At 36.5% G+C, this 25,760-nt stretch overlaps 1 protein-coding gene and 1 long non-coding RNA gene across 2 annotated transcripts in view; both read left to right on the plus strand.

Moving 5' to 3' along the window:
• LOC127837799 (G-protein-signaling modulator 2-like) overlaps positions 1-15,623 on the plus strand; it is a 616,832-nt gene extending 601,209 nt beyond the window's left edge. Inside the window, exon 11 of the mRNA XM_052365191.1 lies at positions 15,143-15,623. Coding sequence (XP_052221151.1) covers positions 15,143-15,188 — 46 coding nt within the window. The 3' untranslated portion in view covers positions 15,189-15,623. The remainder of the gene's footprint in view (positions 1-15,142) is intronic.
• A 631-nt stretch (positions 15,624-16,254) lies between these two features.
• On the plus strand, positions 16,255-22,907 carry LOC127837822 (uncharacterized). The gene is made up of 2 exons (XR_008029483.1): positions 16,255-17,523; positions 18,429-22,907. It is a non-coding gene; the product is annotated as an uncharacterized LOC127837822 (long non-coding RNA).
• Positions 22,908-25,760: the final 2,853 nt, after the last annotated feature.

The following is a 25,760-nucleotide window of genomic DNA, read 5'->3' on the forward strand; positions in this document are numbered from 1 at the left end:
TGGGTTACTCAGCGATTTACGTGATAACTGAATCACTGAAGCGTGCCGTGTTATGACCTATAGATGTTACGATTCAACGTTATCGAATCGACCAAAAGCATGAGTAGGGAATTGTCATTTAATAAGATGGGCGGAGTTATGACATTATTGACATAGCCACTATAAACTAATTTCTCAAGAAACGCGATTTTGATTGGCTAAAAAAGTACATAAAGTAACTTCCCTTTACGGTTCGCTATGCGACTTGAAACTGAAAGACCGATTTAGAAAGTGAGTTGCAGATTCCGTGAAAAATGAATGCTTCGAACGAAAAAGGAAAGTCTAAGCAACAGATGCTAACACAATTCTTTAGAAATGAAAGCGGACAGAATAATGTAAGCTCAGGAAATGACCAAATGTTAGGTTCGCAATCGGAGGATGTCTCAAATAGGGCAGACGCGAATGTAGCAATGACGGTCTCACGCTGACTTGGTAATTTGTCACGCATTTCTTCAAAAACAAAAAAAAGACAATAAAAAAAGTAATGTTTGGATTTCATAACATGTCGTATAATTACTACATAGACGGTGGGGCTGTTTAAGTGGTTTCTAACTAAATACCACATGTACCGAAAACTGTTTAACGGTTTTAATGTATCATTATCACTACGCCATCGGTGTCTATGTAAACAAAAAAAATCGGCTGCAAATTTCAGTAAGTGGGTCACCAGCAAAGAACAAAACTTCAAGCAAAACCGGGCTAATTTCAGACAAAAAAGTCTTAATTTTGATCAGGAAATAGCCCCAAAACGCACCACAGACGATCTAGGATCCAAAAAATATACCGGGACCCCCCCCTAGATTTGGCTACAAAGTTTTTTTCCTTAGAGCCAAGCTAGTCAGTATCTTGCGTTTGGAAAAGAAGACTTTAAAACTCGAATCTATTAAGATGGTTCTGTTATTAAATTTGATTTTCTAGAGGACTACAAAGGGTCAATATGAGTGATAAAGGGTTAAAGGGACAGGCTCACAGTTTGAAAAAATATTTCTGCTGAAAAGAAATTGTATTGTAAAACTGGAATTTCTATAGTCTTATCAAAACAAAATCTGTGTGTGAAGTTGTAATGGTTGCTGATTTTGTGTGTGTTTTTTACATTTATCTTTTTATGCCCCCTTTCGAAGAAAGGGGGGTATATAGCTTTCGCACTGTCCGTCAGGCTGTCTGTCAGTCTGTCACACTTTTCGTTTCCGCTCTCTAATTCAAATAGTTTTAATCCGATCTTTACCAAACTTGGTCAGAAGTTGTATCTAGACAATATCTAGGTCAAGTTCGAATAAGGGTCATGCCGGGTCAAAAACTAGGTCACGAGGTCACTGAGTGCATTTCAAGGATTTAGTATGGTGTCCGCTCACAAATTGAAGTAGTTCTCATCTGATCTTACCAAACTTGGTCAGAAGTTGTATCAGGACAATATCTAGGTCAAGTTCGAATATGGGTCATGCCGGGTCAAAAACTAGGTCACGAGGTCACTTAGTGCATTTCAAGGATTTAGCATGGTGTTCGTTCTCTAATTGAAGTAGTTCTCATCTGATCTGTACCAAACTTGGTCAGAAGTTGTATCAGGACAATAGACAATCCCAGAATCGATAATATGGGCGCCGCCATATTGGCTATTACGTAACCCGCGATTCAAAACGGTACTGAAGAATTTGACAGATTACAACGTTATCATAGTGTACACCCGCTTTATTCCAATAAACAGTACTTTATGACTTAGCACATTAGGATTGAAAACAAGTGAAACATGAAACCAAGTGTCGATATGTATCACATCGTAAATCAATATACTAGTAATTTAAATTAAAAATATACACGATAGATTCATAAAATATGCGTCTCTGCAACAATATTCAGTGACAACACGTAATGTTTAGGGCCGAGTTGGCATTTTTAAGCATACCTTTCAACATAATGCCTTTGTATAAAATTTAATTATTTCTTTATGGAATAAAATTATTCAAGCATAATTATAAAGGTATAGAAATATCTAAAGTGTGAAGTAAACGTTGTGATTTTAGCGTAAATAGTGCCGGAGATATTAACAAAGATCTATCAATACATAAAGATTGGAAACATCCATTCAGACCATATTTTTTGGATAGATCTTTGATATTAATTAGATAGATTTAAGATCGATGTAGACAATTAAATTGATATCTGCCTTTGTTTAAGCCTATATTATTTCTTATTAAATGTCGTACTTTCTATACTTTCCTGAGATATTCATTAAGAAACGTTGTAAGATTAAAGACTTAGGACGACTTCTTTAATTGAATAATACATCTCTTTGTTTGTCTAAACAGTTACCATTTCGCTATTAATATTTCCCTTGTAAGTGTCATTTTAAGGGTAATATACAAATCTATAGCCGAAATGAAGTTTGTGATTCTAAAATTGTTTCGTAAATCTTTGTTATCGAAACTCTGTAAGATTTTTAGGTATAGATTTTTTTTTAATTAAAATTATGTGTCTAGTTTAGTCTAAAACTAAAGTGGATTTTAGCAATCTTTAATTTAAAAATCGCTCTCAAGCTAATACAAAAATAACTAGCCGGAAATGAATTTTGTGATTTAAATTAACAAGTATCAGAGTTATTCGCTTGCAAAACTGTGCAAGATGTCAGGATATGTCATACTTTTTTATTGAAAAGGACATATCAGCTTTTGTCTACAACTTTCTTATATTATTATTTAAATAACGCTTTACATGTTGCCTGAAATATTATTAAATTTTCTTAATAACATCTTAATTCACGATTGAAATGTTCAACATGAAAAATAATAAGCCTTAAATAAACTTAAATAGTTCCAATTGTGTTCTCTAGATTTCCTAAACGTATGTCTTTATTAAATGTTCGTAAAACGGTCTAAATTTAGTCTTAAACAATAAAAACACGCACAAAATAAGTGATTTATTTTTCTTTAATTACGGATTATAAATGACAGCAATATACATCTCTTGAAAAAAACATCAGCGATAAAGGCGCGAACGAATTCGCTTAATGGGAGGCGATGTTCCAAGTGTGGATTAAAAGCGTTTATGGGTTTGCCCGTGACACCACATGTCTGCACATGTGTTGATACCGAAATTTAGATAAGATACCATGCGTCACCTTTAAATAACATGTTAAATGACAATCAAGACCTTATTCATGCCAGGGACCTACACAAATAGGTCCATGTCCATGCTGTGTGTTGTTTCTCTTAAACGAATGCAGATGAACCTTATTTCTACTAATTACGTAATTTATATTAATAAAAAAAAACACGAACTATTATGTGGTTGTCAGATCGATAACAGAAACTCTTTAAATCCTCAAATATATTTGATAAACCCGTTTCGCTTCCTTGTTTTGCGTAGGGACCTATACACACATATATGGGTCCATGTTTATTTCTTCAGTACCGTTTTGGAGGCGCGCGAGAGTATTCAGGGGCGGGTAATCCGGGAGGTATCGATTTCTGGGATTGTCTATATCATGGTCAAGTTTGAATATGGGTCATGCCGGGTCAAAAACTAGGTCACGGGGTCACTGAGTGCATTTCAAGGATTTAGCATGGTGTCCGCCCTCTAGTTTCTAAAATAACTGCCTTGCGGCTTCAAAGCGCAGTAGGGGGCATTGTGTTACACAAACACAGCTCTTGTTGTGTAATAATTATGGTATGGATTTCTATGGAGAAGACCAGCTTAAGAAATGTCAAACATAAAATCTGTGAAATGAAACTTGTAAATGGGACGTATTACGACGACACATTTTGGATGTGGATTGTTGGCAGGCAAGCTAGCTTACAGTTGTTCACTGAATGAAATATGACTGTATTTCAGGGCCAATCTAGCGATAGTCCAGGAGCTGGGTGACAGGGCAGCTCAAGGTCGCGCCTGTGGTGACCTTGGCAATACTCACTATCTCCTGGGAAACTTCAGTCAGGAAATCATCTACCATCAGGAGGTAGGGATAGAGTAGAGTTGCTAGGGGCAGCTATCTGGTTGTCATTATTGGGGCCAAGCTCTGGAAAAAACGAGCTTAACGCATCTTTGTTAAGTGTCTTTCCTGGATAAGCATGCGCAGTACGCACAGGTTAATCAGAGACAATTTTTACTCATGCATTAAGCCCAGTTTTCCCAGAACCCGGTTCATTTGGAAAAAATTATTTGCAAAGTAAAGCTTTTGAACGTTTACCAGGTGCTTAAGGGCTTATTAGCTTACATGACATTATTGAAATGTGCTCTATCTTCATATTCTGTTTTGTTTTTATGGACATCAGTGTTGCAAGACAAATAACAGCATAACCATAAGTCAGTGGGATTTCTTTTCTCTATTTAATCCTGTTCCAGTACAGAAAGTAATGTATTCTTTATAAGAGTACTTCCATATAATCCTGCATATGTGCAGTACTCTATAAAAAAAGGGTTTAATGCATGTGCTTAACGTGCCTCTGGTCAGGAGCTGCCCTGTGTGCTATAAAGTCACTTAAAGTTTTCCAAGTCTGGTCAGGAGCTGCCCTTTGTGCTATAAAGTCACTTAAAGTTTTCCAAGTCTGGTCAGGAGCTGCCCTGTGTGCTATAAAGTCACTTAAAGTTTTCCAAGTCTGGTCAGGAGTTGCCCTGTGTGCTATAAAGTCACTTAAAGTTTTCCAAGTCTGGTCAGGAGCTGCCCTGTGTGCTATAAAGTCACTTAAAGTTTTCCAAGTCTGGTCAGGAGCTACCCTGTGTGCTATAAAGTCACTTAAAATTTTCCAAGTCTGGTCAGGAGCTACCCTGTGTGCAATAAAGTCACACAAAGTTGTCCCAGTCTGGTCAGGAGCTACCCTGTGTGCTATAAAGTCACACAAAGTTGTCCCAGTCTGGTCAGGAGCTACCCTGTGTGCTATAAAGTCACACAAAGTTTTCCCAGACTGGTCCGGAGCTATCCTATGTGCTATAAAGTCACTTAAAGTTTTCCTAGTCTGGTCAGGAGCTGCCCTGTGTGCTATAAAGTCACTTAAAGTTTTTCAAGTCTGGTCAGGAGCTGCCCTGTGTGCTATAGTCACACAAAGTTTTCACAGTCTGGTCAGGAGCTACCCCGTGTGCTATAAAGTCACACAAAGTTTTCCAAGTCTGGTCAGGAGCTGCCCTGTGTGCTATAAAGTCACACAAAGTTTTCCTAGTCTGGTCAGGAGCTATCCTTTGTGCTATAAAGTCACACAAGGTTTTGTTGTCTCAATATAGTACAGTGTAGTCCCTGACCAGACTGCACAAATGCACAGGCGTGTCTTGAGCTTTGCTGGCAGGATATGACATTAGACCCATTTTCGCAATACCCTGCCCATATTTAACATCCTCCATGTGTTGTATTGTAGAGATTAGCAATAGCCCGTGAGTTTGGTGACAAGGCTGTCGAGAGATGGGCCTACAGTAACCTAGGCAACGCCCACATATTCCTGGAAGAGTTTGAAGTAGCTGCTGAACACTATAGGTGGGTATCAGACTGAACTAAGTTGTTTTTAGGGTGGCAAATAGCAGTTAAACTGTCTGTGTGTCCGTCCGAAAACTTTAATATTGGCCATAACTTTTTCAATATTGAAGGTTATTTTATTTCATGTGGCAGGTACAGATCATTTAACAAGGGAAGTAATATTTTTTAAAGGGATATAATAAAAAAAATAATAATTCAAAGCCGCGCAGTAGGGGACATTGTGTCATCTCTTTTTTTGTTTTTGTTATTATTTTTTTGTGATTTCATAAAACTGTGTGAACTTTTTCTGCAGTCAAACCGTTACCTTGTTTGGGTGTGTATTTCGAAGTTTATGAGGTCCTTTCCGAGCCAGAGTCTACATTATGTGCGGACCCACTTACCTTCTATGCTCACTTTTTAGCTCACCTGAGCGATAGCTCGGGGTGAGCTATTGTGATCACTCAGCGTCCGGCGTCCGTCCGTCTGTAAACAATTTGTAAACATCTTCTTCTACTAAACCATTGAGCCAATTTCAACTAAATTTCATGTGGAGCATCCCTAGGTCATGGGACAAAAGAATTGTTAAAAAAAATTTGATCACATAACCAAGATGGCCGCCATGACCATATATGGTAAAAACCTTAAAAAATCTTCTTGTCAGAAACCGCTCATCAGATTTTCAAAAAAATTCACAGGGATGACCTTTAAAGGCTCCTCTGAAAAAGTTGTTCAAAGAAATTTGATTCGTCAAAAAACATGGCTGCAGGAGCTCGTTGAACTTTGCATGTTTATTCGTTTTTGCCTATTTTGTGAAAACTTTCATTTGAATGATAATTTAAGAATGCATACGCGGCCAACAGGGCACACTCTGAACAATATTACTGAAGCAACTGGTCTGTAATCCTAAATTTATAATTATCAGTCCAATGAAACATCATCCTTTTAGTAAAATACAGTGAATCAGTAAAAATATTATCAGAATATGAGATTTTTTGTATATTTTGTATGTTAAATATTGTGTTAATGTTTAATTTTGTTAATTAATATAAATATAAGCAGGACAGGGGAGGTAATACACTACAGGGGAAACAAATGCAATAAGTTTAAATTTATTGTTACAGATTTGCCTCCCTTGTAATATATTTAAATTTTACCAAATGTAAGGCTAACTGCATTTTTGTAATGCATGCTACTACTACTACTACTACTACTACTACTACTGCTACTACTGCTGCTGCTGCTGCAGCTGCTGCTGCTGCTGCTACTACTACTACTACTACTTCTACTACTACTACTACTACTACTACTACTACTACTACTACTACTACTACTACTTCTACTGCTACTACTACTACTACTACTACTACTACTACTACTACTACTACTACTACTACTACTGCTCTACTACTACTACTACTACTGCTCTACTACTACTACTACTACTACTACTACTACTACTACTACTACTACTACTACTACTACTACTACTACTACTACTACTACTACTACTACTACTACTACTGCTCTACTACTACTACTACTACTACTACTACTACTACTACTACTACTGCTACTACTACTTCTACTACTTCTTCTACTACTACTACTACTACTACTACTACTACTACTACTACTACTACTACTACTACTACTACTACTACTACTATTTCTTCTGCTACCACCACCACCACCACCTACTACTACTACTACTCTATTACTACTACTACTACTACTACTACTACTACTACTACTACTACTACTACTACTATTTCTTCTGCAACCACCACCACCACCACCACCACCACCATTCACAGTGACAAAAAACGTATTCACAAAATGGCTGCTACTACAACTTATAGCCCATATAGGGGGGCATGCATGTTTTACAAACAGCCCTTGTTATTTTGAACTCCACCTTCCCAGAATAGTTTAGTTCCTTTGGGTCTCAGGTGAGCGCCTTAGGGCCCATGGCCCTCTTGTTTATCTTTTATCCTGTTTTTATTATTTCATGTGCAGGTAAGAAAATATGTTTATTGGTAAAAAATCTCATCAAGCTACAAATTAGTTCTTCTCCTTAAAACGCACAAATCACTAAACACTTACTTATGATATTTTGCTGCATATAATTATGTTACAAATTGCCAAACACACAATTATTATATTTTACTACCAAAAATGTTGCAAATCACCAGCCAAGCACTATAATTGTATTTTTCTCACAGATAAACGTTACAAATTACCAAGCAGCTGGGTGGCCCAGGCATTTTTCCTCCTTAAAGTACCCATAAACAGCACTCTCTCAATAGTGGAAAAAAAAATCCAATTGCCATCTGAAAAATTCCTAAAAGAAGTGAAAGTTGCATCTATTTCGTTCCACAGTTGTACATTTCTGAATTTAGATAATAAAAATCCCTCATTTTTATATTTTCAACAGAAAAACGTTACAAATTGCCAAACAGCTGGGTGACAAGGCGCTGGAGGCCCAGGCATGTTACAGCCTCGGGAACACATACACGCTCCTGAAGGACTATGAGCGGGCGATAGAGTTCCACATGAAGCACCTTAAGATCGCCCAGGAGCTTGAAGACCGCGTCGGGGAGGGTCGAGCGTGTTGGAGCCTCGGGAACGCCCACACGGCCCTGGGGCGTAACGAAGAGGCTTTGCAGTATGCCAGCAAACATCTTGAGATCTCTAAAGAGGTAGGCAAGGGAACTCATCATGCCTTCTTGGTGTGGTCTTTACTATGAATCCTTAATGTAGATTTTTTGGATTTTAAACATTCAATTTTTTTTCACGACATTATTTTGTGATATATCTTGTGCTTCTGGCATCAATTGTTGTTGGAGGCATATAGTAAATTGCCCGTCCATCCGTCCGTCAGTTTATTTATTAGTCTTTACAAGTTTCACAAAAAATGTTTTGTTTTGTTTAACATCAATTATGCTTCTTACAAAGCTTTGATACGTGCATGACTAATGTTTTGAACACTATCAACACACACATATTAACTGACCTCATTTTTACCTTGTATTGACTTTCTTTTGAACACTTACTAAAGACTAATTCAGAAAGTTAAATTTCTTGGTTTACCTGAATTGACTGCATCCACATCACTTTCTGCAAGGCATGGATACTTGCATGACTATTATCTATGTACACTGTACATAGCCAAATCACATGATCTCATTTTTAACCAAGTTTTCCGAAGGAAAAAACTGGTTATTAGATTGGCGAATGCGGGCGGGCTGGCTGGCTGGCGGGCTGGCTGGCTGGCGGGCTGGCGGAATAAGCTTGTCCGGGCCATAACTATGTCGTTCATTGTCAGATTTTAAAATCATTTGGCACATTTGTTCACCATCATTGGACGGTGTGTCGCGCGAAATAATTACGTCGATATCTCCAAGGTCAAGGTCACACTTTGAGTTCAAAGGTCAAAAATGGCCATAAATGAGCTTGTCCGAGCCATAACTATGTCGTTCATCGTCAGATTTTAAAATCATTTGGCACATTTGTTCACCATCATTGGACGGTGTGTCGCGCGAAATAATTACGTCGATATCTCCAAGGTCAAGGTCACACTTTGAGTTCAAAGGTCAAAAATGGCCATAAATGAGCTTGTCCTGGCCATAACTATGTCATTCATTGTGACATTTTAAAATCATTTGGCACATTTGTTCACCATCATGGGACGGTGTGTCCCACGAAAGAATCACGTCAATATCTCCAATGTCAAGGTCGCCACGACTAAAAATAGATTTAAAAAAAAAAAAAAACTTACAAAGGGGGTTAATTTTTTTTGGTCATTTCAAAAGTTCAGTTTGAGTTTTCTCCCTTTATCAGATTTTTTTTTCACAATGAAAACCTGGTTTTGTGACAATTTTGTCCCTTGTTGACCTTTACACCCTATATGTCTACTAGGCCTTATTCAAATGGGTCAATGAATCAATACTGACAAGGCTTCCACCAGAATATTTTTTCCCTCATTCTGGAAAACTAGGCTTCATGTATGTGCCCAAAGCGTTATCCCAGATTAGCCTGTGCAGTGGTCACAGTGCAGTGGACTAACAAGGCTAATCTGATAGGACCTTTTATGCACCTGCGTTAATCACAGTTTTTCCATAATTGAACTCACATATATTGCTTGATGATGTGTTTTCAGATTGGAGATGAGACAGGTCAGGTGACTGCCAGGATGAACCTTGCTGACCTCAAGTCAGTGCTGGGCATTAAAGTAGGGCCAGACGAAGGTCACAGGCCCAGCCCCTTGGACCATCTGGATGTTGGAATGTGTATGTTATAGCTTGTTAACAATTCACATTCTGGGAAAACTGGGCTTAATGCACATGCCTAACACGTCCCAGATACGCCTGTGCGGTCAACAAAGGACTTTCCGCTTTTTTCTGATTTTTTTGTTATTAGGAAGTCTCTTTTAAAGAAAACCCAATCTAGTCGGAAAGTGTTATACCTGATTAGTCTGTGAGGACTGCATAGGCTGATGTGGGATGACACTTGATGCCCATGCAGTAAGTCCAGTGAAAATGGCTGTATGCAACCAGCATTATTCAAGAACAGCCAACTTGCAGGCTGTTAAGGTTTTATGCTGTTTGCTGCTCATCTCAATTTCAGGGTTAGTAATGGAGCCTTTAAAAATTGGATCTAGCATGAAAAGGTGTTTAATTTAATTCGATTTTCTAATGGACTACAAATGAGTCAAAGTGCATATCTAAGTGCTAAGGGGTTAATTAACACAACTGGAGTATCAAATATATTTTTTGTTTAAAAGATTTTTTTTATTAGTATTTACAAAATTATATAAAATTGCTTATATTTTAAAATCATTGAAAATTTATTAAAATGAAACATAAAATGAAAAAAATACAATAAAATTAAATTGTTCATTGTATTTTTTATATGAAATAAAGATATTACTATAATTAAATATATATATATATATATATATATATATATATATATATATATATATATATATATATATATATATATATATATATATATATAAATTTACATATTACATAAAATTATGAAAAATTAAATTATTATTTTTAAATTCCAGACCAACGTACCGGCGTCTCCCGGCGACACAGCATGGAACAGATGGAGTTGATGAAGCTCACGCCGGACAAGAAAGGAGAGACAATCCCAGTACATGGCGGGGCAAGACCTTAGATACCCAAGGTGCAGAAATCCATGACAGTGGCCACATCAGAGACAATCATAGCCAAGAATCAGGCTCCTATGGTTGAGGTAAGTTGTAGTCACATCAGAGACAATCATAGCCAAGAATCAGGCCCCTATGGTTGAGGTAAGCTTTAGCCACATCAGAGACAATCATAGCCAAGAATCAGGCCCCTATGTTTGAGGTAAGCTGTAGCCACATCAGAGACAATAACAGCCAAGAATCAGGTCCCTATGGTTGAGGTAAGCTGTAGCCACATCAAAGACAAACATAGCCAAGAATCAGGTACCTATGTTTGAGGTAAGCTGTAGCTACATCAGGGACAATCATAGCCAAGAATCAGATCCCTATGGTTGAGGTTAGCTGTAGTATATTATAATTGGTGCAAGCTTTGTCTTTCATCAATCCTGTGATAGTTATATAATTTCTTTTATTCAGACACTGTCCCCTGAAGATGATGGTTTCTTTGATCTGCTGAGCAAGTTCCAAGGTCGTCGTATTGACGAGCAGCGGTGCAGCCTCAAGTTGCCTGGGGAGAAAAATGGACTCCTGGAGTCAGAAAACAAGGAGAACAAACCCAAACTGGGTAAGTGTTGAACTGATGTTAGACAGAAATGTTTTAGTGTATCTGCTTATATAATAGTCTTGCTCTGGAAAAATAGGCCTTAATGCACATGCTCAAAGTGTAGACCCAGATTAGGGACGACACTTTCTGCCTAACATTGATTTTCGCTATGAAGACAATTTCTTTCAACTAAAAAATACCATTACAGCAGAAAGTGTCGTCTCTGATAAACAGACTGTCCTGGCTAATGTTGGAAGACACTTAACGCTCATTCATTCAGCCCCGTTTTCCCAGAGCAAGGCTTATATGGATTCATATTAGTTATTGGCACTTGTCACTTATAGATGTGTTAGCATTACAGGTGCTCTCTTTAATTAGTCCTCTACCCGTGTAACCAAACGGGACCATAGCCCAAGTCTGTGTGTCCGACTGTCCCAATCATCTGCATCCTGCAATAACTCAAAGAGTACTTAAATTAATTTGAAGAAACTCAATATGTGGATAGAGAGCCACAATGGGAGCATTAGAGTTATTACAGCTACGTCTCTCAGATTAATATGGATCGTATGAGAACTAAAAAATTACAGGGTTTTTTGGCTGACAAATATTGCGTTTTTTGGTAACAGTGAAAACATAAGAAATAGGATCTTGCAAAAACTTAAAAAGTTAAGTTATCCTGCAACTGAAACAATTCCATCTGTTTATTAATTGTTTGCCCGTTAGATCTAGGACACTTATGCTCCAAATGTTATAAGTTTGTCAATTATAAGAGTCATATATGATTGATAGCAGTCATTGCAGGCTGTCTACTAAGACATCAGTCATTGTCTCCTGTTTTCATCCAATTAAAAAAAATTCTTTTTACTGTTTCCATACATTTGTCAAAGGAGTCAACAATAGACTGGTTCAATACCTGGTTTATCATATTAGAAACTCCAGACTGGTTTAATCATTTTAAGAGCTAACTTGACTTGTTTTTAATTTTTATGCCCCTGAAGGAGGGCATATAGTGATCGGACCGTCCGTCAGTCTGTCTGTCTTTTCCGTCACACTTTGTGTTTAGGTTTCTCAAAATGCTCATAACTTCTATGTCCCTTGAGATATAACCTTCATATTTGGTATGCATGTGTATATGGACAAGGTCTTTCCATACTCTCAAAAATTTAGACCCCTGTGACCTTGACATTGAACTTAGGGTCTGCGTTTAGGTTTCAAAATCTGCGTTTAGGTTTCAAAAAATGCTCATAACTTCTATTTCCCTTGAGATATAACCTTCATATTTGGTATGCATGTGTATATGGACAAGGCCTTTCCATAGGCTTAACAATTTTGACCCCTGTGACCTTGACCTTGAACTTAGGGTCCGCGTTTAGGTTTGGAAATCTGCATTTAGGTTTCGAAATATGCTCATAACTTCTCTGTCCCTTGAGATATAACCTTTATATTTGGTATGCATGTGTATATGGGCAAGACCTTTCCATACGCACACAAATTTTGTGACCTTGACCTTGAACTTAGGGTCCGTGTTAAGGTTTCGAAATCTGCATGTAGGTTTCAATAAATGCTCATTACTTCTATGTCCCTTGAGATATAACCTTCATATTTGGTATGCATGTGTATATGGACAAGGCCTTTCCATAGGCACATACATTTTTACCCCTGTGACCTTTACCTTAAACATAGGGTCCTCGTTTAGGTTTCGAAATCTTCGTTTAGGTTTCGAAAAATGCTCATAACTTCTATCAAAACGTTTATAGGGGGCATATGTCATCCTATGGTGACAGCTCTTGTTCCCTCTATTTTTATGCCCCCGAAGGAGGGCATATAGTGATCGGACCTTCCGTCTGTCCATCTGTCTTTCCGTCACACTTTGCGTTTAGTTTTCTGCGTTTAGGTTTCAAAAAATGCTCATAACTTCTATGTCTGTTCAGATAGCAACTTGATATTTGGCATGCATGCGTATCTCATGGAGCTGCACATTTTGAGTGATGAAAAGTCAAGGTCAAGGCCATCCTTACAAATCCAAGGGAAGTAATAAGCTTCAAAGGGAGATAATTATCTGTACCTGCCAAATGATAAAAAAACAAGTTTTGGCCATGTCTGTTGGTTGGTTGGTTTGTGTGTTTGTTTGCTCCAACTTTAACATATTCCATAACTTTTGCAATATTGAAGATAGCAACTTCATATTTGGCATGCATGTGTATCTCATGGAGCTGCACATTTTGAGCGGTGGAAAATTTGAGGTCAAGGTCATCCTTCAAGGTCAAAGGTCAAATATATGGGTCAAAATCGTTCATTTAATGTACACTTTTGCAATATTGAAGATAGCAACTTGATATTTGGCATGCATGTGTATCCCATTGAGCTGCACATTTTGAGTGGTGAAAGGTCAAGGTCATCCTTCAAGGGCAAAGGTCAAATATATGGGGGCATAGTGTTTCACAAACACATTGCTTGTTTTCTATTATCTATTATTTTCATTATTTAACTGGTTGATATTTTTTTCCTCTATTGATTGATGTATACACCTATAGTGACTGGTTTACCATTTTCCTTGTCCTTGACTTATTATTAGACTGGTTCATCATTTTACTTGTGTATTATTTTCTTGATATTAGGCTGTTTATCATGTTCTCTCTTGACTGTTTTGTGATATTCTCCTAACATGACTGGTTTAGATCTCACCACATTGTCTACCCCAGACATTGTTTTATTATATTCTCCCAACTTTAATAGTTCACATCAAACCGCAGTGTCTACCCCAGAAATTATTTTATTATATTTTCCATACGTGACTGGTTGACATCATACCGCAGTGTTTATGCCAGACAGCAATATTTTATTATATTCTCCTAACCTTATTGGTTCATATCTCTCCACAGTGTCCACCCCAGACAGCGAGAACTTTCTGGACATGGTGGCAGGCATTCAGGGGTCACGCATGAACGACCAGCGAGCCTCACTACCGCAGTTTCCAGGTCTCAACTCCCAAGCCGTTATCAACCAATACCTCCGAGAGAGAAACGTTAACGACGTACCAGACGACAGCTTCTTTGAAATGCTCATGCGTTGTCAGGTAAAAATGTGATGTGACCTCTTTTTTTGTTCATTAAACAGGAGTTTCTAATGAGTTTCCGAGGAGAAAATGGCATGATGCAGAGCATTTTTGTTGATTATGTGGTTAATATTAAGAGCATAATAGCTGATTGCCACCCTGTTGTTTTCCTACCACTGTCATGTAATATGTGAGATGGAATGTACACTTTTGATTACTGTATTATCACTTACTTTGCAAATGACTTCATGATATGTCTATAAAATATAATAACATGATTATGACTGATAGTGTTCTATGAACAAATCGTAATAAATTTCTGATCTGTACTGTTATGTTCTGGTTAAGTTTAAGAAATGGTCATACAAGCTGTCAGATGAATATTTCTTAATGAATTTCTACATATTAAAGCTAAACAACCAGTCATTATCTTTTCTAAACCAGTAATATGCATTATATTTAATGGGTGAGCCAACCTTTTGTGTGTTATACACGCTCACCCTCCCCCACCCCTTCAAGAGTGTTTTCTAGGAATCCAGAAAAAAATTCATTTAAATGTTTGTTGACATTTTGCCTGTTATATGCAGCCGCCACCCTTACCCCCCCCCCCCCTCCCCCCCACATACACTTCTATAAAAGTGTTTTGTATGGGTCCTAAAAAATAATTAAAAACCCGGTATATTTTGCAGGGATCCCGGATTGATGATCAGCGTAGTGCCCTACCACACAACCGCCCCGCCCCAACCGTCCCAGACGAAGATTTCTTCGGGCTGATCCAGAAGGTCCAGTCTAGCCGTCTGGAGGAGCAGAGAACCAGTCTACCCGATAAGGATGAAATCTCGCCTCCCCAACAGGCCTCCGTGAAGAAGAAAAAGAAATAATGACTAGTCTAGTTTAAGTCCCATATGAGCGAGCAAGGAATCAGGGGATTAGGCTTTAAACTGGATCGGCTTATTAGATGTTTTTAGATGAAATACTTGCGCTGAACCCTTGGAATATAAGCTGCGTATTTAGATGAGATAGTCTTGCGCTGAACCCTTGGAATATAAACTGCGTATTTAGATGAGATAGTCTTGCGCTGAACTCATGGAATATAAACTGCGTATTTAGATGAGATAGTCTTGCGCTGAACCCTTGGAATATAAACTTCTACTGGCTGGAATTGAGGGTTTTGTGCAAAATTGTATCAGATATTTAATATATCAGTTATAATAAAAGTTTTGTTCTGAAATTCTGTGAGATATTGACTGCTACTGGTCAGAAGTTCTGCATGGAGATATTGAGATTGGACGAACGGAATGAATTGGTCCATGGGACTCTGACTTGAAAGCCTTTGAGTGTTCACTAGAAAGGCTGCTAAATATTGCTATTGCTGATATTTCTTCTACACAATCTGTCCATTCACATTCTACCTGATTGTGAGTACCTCCATTCTACAAAACGGTTCTACTGGTGGAAGTTGTTGTGGAGTTTCAACATTTTTCATAGATCTCAATTTCGCACTGCAAATCCCTTTTCAGACTCATGTTGATTGATGACTCATGAAGACTTCAATTTGAATATGGAAATCACGAAGAAAACACGCTGCTTTTAATAAGTTTAATATGTTGGTAAAGTTTGTGTTAGAATTTCACTTGGAAATTCAAATGTTTCTTAGTTTTCATGCCCCCCTTCGAAGAAGAGGGGGTATATTGTTTTGCCCATGTCGATCGGTCGGTCCGTACGTCTGTCGGTCCGTCCACCAGATGGTTTCCGGATGATAAGTCAAGAACGCTTAGGTCTAGGATCATGAAACTTCATACATAGATTGATCATGACTAGCAGATGACCCCTATTGATTTTCAGGTCACTAGGTCAAAGGTCAAGGTTACAGTGACTCGAAATAGTAAAATGGTTTCCGGATGATAACTCAAGAATGCTTAGGTCTAGGATCATGAAACTGTATAGGTACATTGAATATGACTAGCAGATGACCCCTATTGATTTTCAGGTCACTTGGTCAAAGGTCAAGGTCACAGTGATTCTAAACAGTAAAATGGTTTACGGATGATAACTCAAGAATGCTTACGCCTAGTTTTGTTTTGTTTTTCTCTTTTGTATCCTTTATATGTAAAATGAAACAGGGTTTTGCTCAAAAGAAGCCCTTTTGTATTTATTGTTTTATATCCAACTTTCCCATAAAACAATTGAAATTAGCTTTTAATCAATTGCAGAGTAAGTATTGTAAGAATTATTGTAGTAATTGTTACAATATAATAACAGTGTTTTCGAGTACTAATGTAGGTCTGTGTTAGGTTATTATTTATGCCCCCCTTCGAAGAAGAGGGGGTATATTGTTTTGCACATGTCGGTCTGTCTGTCTGTATGTATGTCCGTCCATCAGATGGTTTCCGGATGATAACTCAAGAACGCATACGCCTGGGATCATGAAACTTCATAGGTAGATTGATCATGACTCGCACATGACCCCTATTGATTTTGAGGTCACTAGGTCAATGTCACGGTGACCCGAAATTATAATAAAATGGTTTCGGAATGATTACTCAAGAACGCATACGCCTAGGATCATGAAACCTCATCGTTAGATAGATAATGACTCGCAGATGACCCCTATTGATTTTGAGGTCACTAGGTCAAAGGTCACGGTGACCCAAAATAGTAAAATGGTTTTCGGATGATACTCAAGAACGCTTACGCCTAGGTTCATGAAACTTCATAGGTACATTGATCATGACTCGCAGATGACTCATATTGATTTTCAGGTCAAAGGTCAAGGTCACGGTGACCCGAAACAGTAAAATTGATTCTGGATGATAACTCAAGCACGCTTTTGCCTAGGATCATGACACTTCATAGGTACATTGATCATGACTCGCAGATGACCCCTATTGATTTTCAGGTCAATAGGTCAAAGGTCAAGGTCACAGTGACAAAAAACGTATTCACACAATGGCTGCCACTGCAACAGATAGCCCATATGGGGGGCATGCATGTTTTTCAAACAGCCCTTGTTACAATCAAATTCTATGTAACGTTCATTTCTCATGTTATACCCATAATCTATCAGTCATCATTCATATTCTGTTATGCCATTTGTGCATCTAGGTTTTGAGTGTTAAACTTATGTAACAGTATCACATTTCATTATCACATCACATAACATCTGTTGTGCACTCAAACATTGTAATGCAAAACATACGTTTAGACATAGTGTTTGAAGTGACTCGTCTTGTGTTTTTTTTAGGGATGGCAAAATTATTCGAATATTCGAATATTCGATTGAATGGTCAGTATTCGAATAACAAAATTTATATTTGCATATTCGCATTTTTTTTCAAACGTAATTGCCCTAACATTAATGCAATATACACACTCTAAGGCCCCGAACTGTTTGTCAATGGGGTGCCATTTAACAGCTTCAATTGAATGGCGAATAATAATTAAGTTTTTGTGATCACAGTATGAACAGCCATTAAAATGTGTGAATTACCCAAATGCGCAATGCAATATACACACTCTAAGAAAGGGCCCGAACTGTTGTTTGTCAATTAGGTGCCAATTAAGGGCTTCAATTGACTGGCGAATAATAACTTAAAAATTATATGATATTATGGTTGTCTTTATATTTTTTCTTGAATATTTGGTGTATTTTGCATGCCTTTTTGATATATCGTACATGCAATCGGTACTTTAAAATTTCAAATAAAAATACAATTCTATGACATGATATTTTTCTGTCTATTTTGGCCCGATTACAGTATCGGTCATAGTATTAGCCGACAGCGATACAAATATTTGATAGCAACGTTAATAAACATCCTCGTATTAAGCAAACGGATATAACTTACACAACAATGGAAGTTAACACAGAACAAGTTTCACTCTTTTCTAAAAGATATATCGCCTAAATAGGCTTTTTCAAAGTTTGTTTTTACAACTCAGATACAGTTTTTTTCTATTTGTCAACACCACTTGTATATTTAAATGTGTCAATGTATATTTAATATCCCTAGTAGTTACGAAACTGAGCAATAAAAGTTAAATCAATCCAGCCGTTTGCATGCGAATATTCGAATATTCGATTGAATGGATTTGCGAATATTCGAATACCGATATATGTATTCGATGCCATCCCTAGTTTTTTTTTGGTAGATATGTCTTGGATTTGAATCAGAGGGGTTATAACGTACATTGTATTACGCAAAGTTTTATGCCCCGAACTTTTAATAAAAAATTCTAAAGAGCTTTGTGAATGCCTGCCTAGAGTCAAGACTTGTGATGAAAGAGAAAAATTTTTGTTGGACAATTCTGATATCCTGCCTACTTTCAGTGGCCATTGCACACTGCCTCTGGTGTTCGTATGCTATCATAAGTCTTCTGTCAACGCTTTCCCACTTAGAAGCTAAGTAAAAATGGCTATGTGCAAACAGCATAAAACCAAACCAGCCTGCTAGTAACTTGCAGACTGTTCAGGTTTTATGCTGTTTTCAGCTCATGAGGGTCGGAACTGAAACCTTTTAAACTTGGATCTAGTAAAAAGGCCATCAATTAAATTTAACTTTCTAAGGGACTACAAATGCCTTAAAATACGTAAAAGTGGTAAGGGCTAACATTGTATTAAAATCTTAGTTATTTCGAAATGTGATGTTGTTTTTTTCATATATGAACTTGTGTACATAATTCTGCTGAATACTCTAAAACACAGTTCAATTTAGGCGGGCATTACAAAATGGTGAACAATTTCTTAACTCAATACTTATACACGTTTACGTGTACAACTTGAACTGGCGTAAGATCACTGCTTTTGTATCATAAAGTAATTGATTAACATACTTAAAACATGTAATTAAGTTACAATTGTTTTGTAACTTGGATGATCATTAAAATAATGCGCTATAATTAAAATAAAATGTAGATGTGATTAATGTACAATTAATTATTAGTTATAAAAAATAATTAATTCATAATATTAATGTTATGTTTTTATTGAATGTAATAATTAAACTGTTTATTGATATCATAATGTTTATTATAGGGCAGCAATACATTGCCAAATATTTTTGATATATATTCATTGATGAGCGCATTATTTTTAGACAAAAAAAAACACATATATTTCAATGTTATTTTTTTACGTTTCACCAAAAGGCCAAAATAAGCCAGGCTCCATGTTTTGATATAATGTTGACTTCAGCCTTTCACACTCGGAGGCAAAGCTAAAATGGCTATGTGCAAACAGCATAAACCCAGAACAGCCTGCGAGTAACTTGCAGTCTGTTCAGGTTTAATTCTGTTTGCTGCTCATCAGTATTTAAGGGTTGAAATTGACGCCTTTCAAACTGTACTCGCAAGCTGTTCTTGGTTTATGCTGTTTGCACCAGCCTTCTGAGAAAACAAATATGTCTCGAAGAGACTTTCAACAGAGAATTTTGGAAGTTGCAACTATGTTTGAGATTGGATTATCTTTTGGGTGAGGATAGGTGAAAAATGTATCAAATTTAAAGTGACTTTAAATTTACAGATTCTTGTTCTGACGCATTTAAAAAAACAACTTTGAGGTTTGATAACTATACATCAGAACACTTTCTTGTAGTGTATTTGTCAATTAACAAATATAAATATAACATTTCTCAAGTTCCTATTGTACACTGTGTTAAATAAATTATGACAGGGTAGTTGATGAAATAACTCAATCTTCTGACAATGCCCTTGAGACGACCACATGTATAATATATACATGTATACTCATGTATAATAATCTGTGGATGTAAATATAAGAATTGTTTAATATAGACCTATATGTTTTAAACATAGTTTCACTGTTCAAACGTGTCTATCAGGTCTGATCATTTTCTGTATCTTGTACTTACAGAGGGAGTAATCACTTGAAAAACAAGATGGCCACTTCCATGCCAATACATTTATTTTTCGCTGTTTTATACCTTTTATTGCTTGTATTAATTGTTAAAATGCCGCTGTATTTCCAGGCAAATCGGCAAGAAAGTGATAAGCGTTTATATCATATTAATATTTGCTCTATATCTTGACTATATTCTGCATTTTTTTTAGCTGGTCACAAAATTACAGCTCAGGCTAAGAAAATTAGAAAAACACCTGCTCGGCATGGTCCTTGCCATCTTGTTTGTCAGGTGATTACCCCTCTGAAAATGAAGCAGACATTATTTCAAACATTATGTATCATACTTTATTTTTTCATTTTGTAAGTTTAAAACTTAAAAACAATTTTCCACTGGTACCAAAGACTATTAATTTTATGTGTTCATTTAGCAAGAACATATGTATTACTGATGTTGTTTTCATTTTGTTTGTGATATTCATCATTTCATTCCCCAACAAAGTTTGAAGAATCACATGTATATACTGGCAGTTTGTTCTACAACTTTTTTTAAAATGTGGCAGGCCAATAAGATAAAAAATGTAAAGGGAATTTTATATCAAATTATTCCAAAAACATCACTGTCTGAAGTCATCAAGTGGTTGGTTGGGTTTTCTAGGTCTGTTTGAATTTCTTGTCTGTTTAACTACTTTAAATGTTACTGGACACCATTTTCATAAGGAGTAGTAGTGGACAATTTTGTTTCCCCACAGGTGGCCATTTTGTCCATTGAACTTTATATGCCCCATTTCGAAGAAAAGGGGGCATATAGTGATCGGACTGTCTGTCTGTCCGTCACACTTTGCGTTTAGGTTTCCAAAAATGCTCATAACTTCTATGTCCCTTGAGATATAACCTTCATATTTGGTATGCATGTGTATATGGACAAGGTCTTCCATATGCACACAAAATTTTACCCCTATGTCACAGGCTGTGACCTTGACCTTGAACTAAGGGTCCGCGTTTAGGTTTCGAAATCTGCGTTTAGGTTTCGAAAAATGCTCATAACTTCTATGTCCCTTGAGATATAACCTTCATATTTGTTATGCATGTGTATATGGACAAGGCCTTTCCATACGCACAAAAATGTTTACCCCTGTGACCTTGACGTTGAAGTTAGGGTCCGCGTTTAGGTTTCGAAATCTGCGTTTAGGTTTTGAAAAATGCTCATAACTTCTATGTCCCTTGAGATATAACCTTCATATTTGGTATGCATGTGTATATGGACAAGGCCTTTCCATATGCACACAAATATTGACCCCTGTGACCTTGACCTTGAAGTTAGGGTCCGCGTTTAGGTTTCGAAATCTGCGTTTAGGTTTTGAAAAAGCTCATTACTTCTGTCAAGCGTTTATAGGGGTCATAAGTCATCCTATGGTGACAGCTCTTGTTCTTTCTATTTGCATAAAATGTCTTATGTAAAGGAGCATTTTTTTTGCTTGATTAAATGGTAAAACATCTACCGATGTGTCAAAGCAATATGGGGAGGTGTGTGTGTGTGGGGGGGATGTTAGTCTAAATTTCATCTGGACATTATCAAGTTAAATTATGATTATGGTGCAACAACCTCATGGGCATCTCTTATGTGAAGCAGGTATCAATATGTTCACACACCTATTAAGACCACGTCATATTTTTGAAAGTGTCTCTGAAGATGTGAATTATCATGGTATGTGATAACAAATACTGAAATCTAATTGGATGCTTTCCATTGGTTTATAGAGAAATGTCAGTGAATTAAAATTGATAATTCACTGGTTCAAACAGTGTAATAAACCATGAAAATTTCACTGTTGTTCTGTGAGATAATCTTTAAAAAAAATTTTTTTATCTGATTGGCCTGTCACATGTTGAACTGTGAGAAGACGTGGTTTCATGACGTTAAGACGTCATTATTTTAGCAAAATACAGAAATTATCATTTTAAATCATAAAATAAGTTGAAAATTTGTTGAATTTGGTTGATGGAATATCGATTTAAATTCACTAGTCATCATAGAAAAAATATTTTTTCTATGATCACTCGTGAATTTAAATCAAAATTTTAACGAATCCAACAAATATCCTCCATATTAACAATCCATTACAACTCCTTGCAGTGTATGTCATTCTGGTTTTCATATCTAGCAGTGTATTGTGGTCATCATTGTTAAAAAATCATCCTTGGTGACAAAACTGGCTACGCTTAAAGGTCCCTTTTTTGGTTGTTAGCACATGCTGCATATTACTTCATGAGCTCATCGAGAAGTATTTGTCACTACTATGACATGTCATTTACAAGGTCATCATGACGACACATGTTGATGGATCTGTAAAGTCATCATGACATCACAAGTTCACGAGTTGAGTAGGGCAGTTATTATGTCATCAGATCAATGTATTGTATGGTGTTTATTATGACATGGCCCAATTAGCGTAGGCGTGGTATGCTAGCATGGTGTTATTACGTCACCAAATGTGAACATGGTCTTTCTGTGATTATGTTTAATAACTATTTGACACAAATGGAGGCAAATATCTCTGTCTATTAAAGACTTAATATGTATTCATTTGTGTGTAATATTTTCAGCCTAATCATGCAATGACTTTTTCTCCTGCTGTTTGCGTGATGGTCCAGTCAGATATTGACATGGTCGTATATTATAGCTGCGTTTTGAAATGTATATTAAAGTGTGAATTGATTTTGACATGAAATTAGACCAATAAAACAACTGCTATTTTATGGTTTATTTGAGTCTTTTTGTTTAATTAGATGCCCTGGCTGACCCTGCTTCATACAATCCTACTTTGTTCACACAGCCTTTTACACAAACTATAATGGGAACAATGGTCCAAAGATGTCAAACATTGGCTTCAGGTTGGTTCAGCGGATTGAAATAAAAAAATCTGAGTATTTTCGGGTTGGGTCGGATCAAGGTTTAAGTAAATAAATAACAAATAAACACCATTTAATACAGCGTGTTCTTTAGCACTTCAGGCATTTGAGTTTTTGCCAAATCGGAAATATAGACCATGAAATTAATGCAGTCAGAAGTAGTACAATGCATTTAATAAACTCTTTAATATTGACTCGTGTAACTATTTTCTTTAGCTCACTGAACAAAAGGTGCTCATGTGAAACTTTTGGGATACCGTGATGTCCATCGTTCTTTAGTATTTGAGGTGCATGTGTACACTTTTTCTGTTAACGACTTCTCCCTTTGAGCAGTTGTAAGATTAAACAATTACTTCACAGGTGTGATCCTCTGATGCATCTCTTTTTAATTTGTTAAAATTGTTCCAGTCCTTTTCATATGTAGGTCGCACGATCAAAAATATATATTTAAAACATGACATGAGGGCTTCAATATTTAAAATCATACGATGATGCTCTACAACGTTTTTCAAGTTATACCCCAGCGGTCAAAATTGGCTCTGCACTGGGGTAACTTGTTTTCCAAATGAACACACAGTGGAAACTACACAATTCTTCATCTCTAAAACCACAAGGGTCAGGGCTAAAATTTAGTAGTCATCTATTAAGTTTCTTCAAATAATGCCCCTGGGGTAAAGACTTGCCACACCCCAGTGGTCACATGATTGGTGTTGCACTGAAGTGCGGCGACTCGTATGTAATACTACATATATTGATACAGTATGTTTAGTATTAGGTAAAATTGAATTTGTAGCAAAATGAATTAATTAATTCAATAATTGTTTACTTTGCAACATACTATTCCACTTAAAATGATCATCAAAGAACATCAAAGGTGTGCTTTTACTCAATTCATTAAGACAATAGTTATAATTGTTAAATATGTATCATATTATTCCACTTAAAATTACCATCAAAGAACTGCAAAGCTGTGCTTTTACTCAATTTTTCAATGATCTCAATAAAAGAAAGAAAAAATTCAGGCACTTATAAAAACAAGTATAATTAATTGGTAAAATTTGTTAGAGGCTTCCCTAAAAACAACCATCAAAAATCATTAATTAATATTTTAATCACTCAGGACACAACTTACATCATTTTTTTAATCATTAATTATTAAGACACATAAAATGCATTATCACAAATAACTACTTCAAATACACATTTTCATATTATGTAGACGTTTCACCCCCAAAATGGGGGTGAAACGTCTGGGGAAGAAACGTCTTGGAGGGGGTGGGGGAAGTCTGCCACCCATTTGGGGGTTATAACAAAAAATCATAGATAATGGTTATACCTGTATCTGTTTCTATTTTGATTAAAATAATCGGCCAATATATTAATATTTACAGTAGAAAAAAATCGTTCCATGTAACTTCATTGAAATTAACTTTTACACTGAAATTCCCGACGCCCTTTGATGCTTTGCATCAATAGTTATCTTGTTTATAATTGCTTTAGATAATGAAATATTAAGTTAAAAGTTTTCTTTCATGCTGTAACAAGGCATGCTTAAACAATGATGTCACGCAGAAAGCTAAAAACGTGTCTGTAGGTTATGTATTTAAACCGGGCCCTCACATTTTACATTTGTCTCAAAACTCCTCAGATGTCTACAAATGCACAAAACAGCCTTCTGCTCAAAGTTAAATGGTGATATATATGATGTTGTTTAACACATGATTCAAAATGGCTGATGCAAGGTTGGTTTACATAATTGTATATTTCAGAGTCGCTGTTTGCAAAGCTAAACATACTGCATAAAAAAATGGATGCATTCCGTTATGAACTCGTGTGAGTTATCTCGTTCACATGAGATAGGTTATCGTTACCAAGACCTACTTAGTACTTCACACAAGATTGGTTTGTCGTTTCCATTATCGACTTTGTACTTCCCACAAGATTGTTAAACCCTTACCATGAAACACGTAGTACTTTACATTAGATAGATAGGTTGTTAACATGACCTACGTAGTACTTTACATTTGATAGATAGGTCGATACCACGACGGTAAAGTGACGGTAAATAGAACAATTAGAATCTACGATTGTCATGTGGAATATTATATTACTGTATATAGAGAATAACGGGTAACTGCCCAATAGTGTTTGTATAAATCAGGCTTATAATAAATAATTCGTGCTGAGCCTGATAAGTTACAAAACTGTAACCTGTTATTTTGTTAACCATACCTCTCCGTTCCATTTTAAAGGGATCTTTTCACGCTTTGGTAAATTGATAAAATTGAAAAAAAATGTTTCAGAATCGCACATTTTCGTTTTAGTTATGATATTTGTGAGGAAACAGTAATACTGAACATTTACCATGGTCTAATTTAGCCATTATATGCATCTTTTGACGATTTTAAAACCTAAAAATTATAAAGCGTTGCAACGCGAAACGATTGAATAATTTGGAGAGTTCTGTTTTTGTCGTTAAATTTTGTGAAACTACGAAGATTGCTTATATAAGGTATAAAATACGAAACGTATGTGTACTCGGCGGAATAGCTCAGTTGGCTAAAGCGTTTTTACTTCAGGACTCTGGCAGGACTCCAGGGGTCACTGGTTCGAAACCTGGTCCAGGCTATATTCTATTCCTTTTTTAAATTTTATTCTTGATTTTTTACTGGAGCTTTTACGATCCAATGTTTACATTTA

This window comes from Dreissena polymorpha, chromosome 7 (genome assembly GCF_020536995.1).
Source record: "Dreissena polymorpha isolate Duluth1 chromosome 7, UMN_Dpol_1.0, whole genome shotgun sequence".
NCBI lineage: Eukaryota > Metazoa > Mollusca > Bivalvia > Myida > Dreissenidae > Dreissena > Dreissena polymorpha.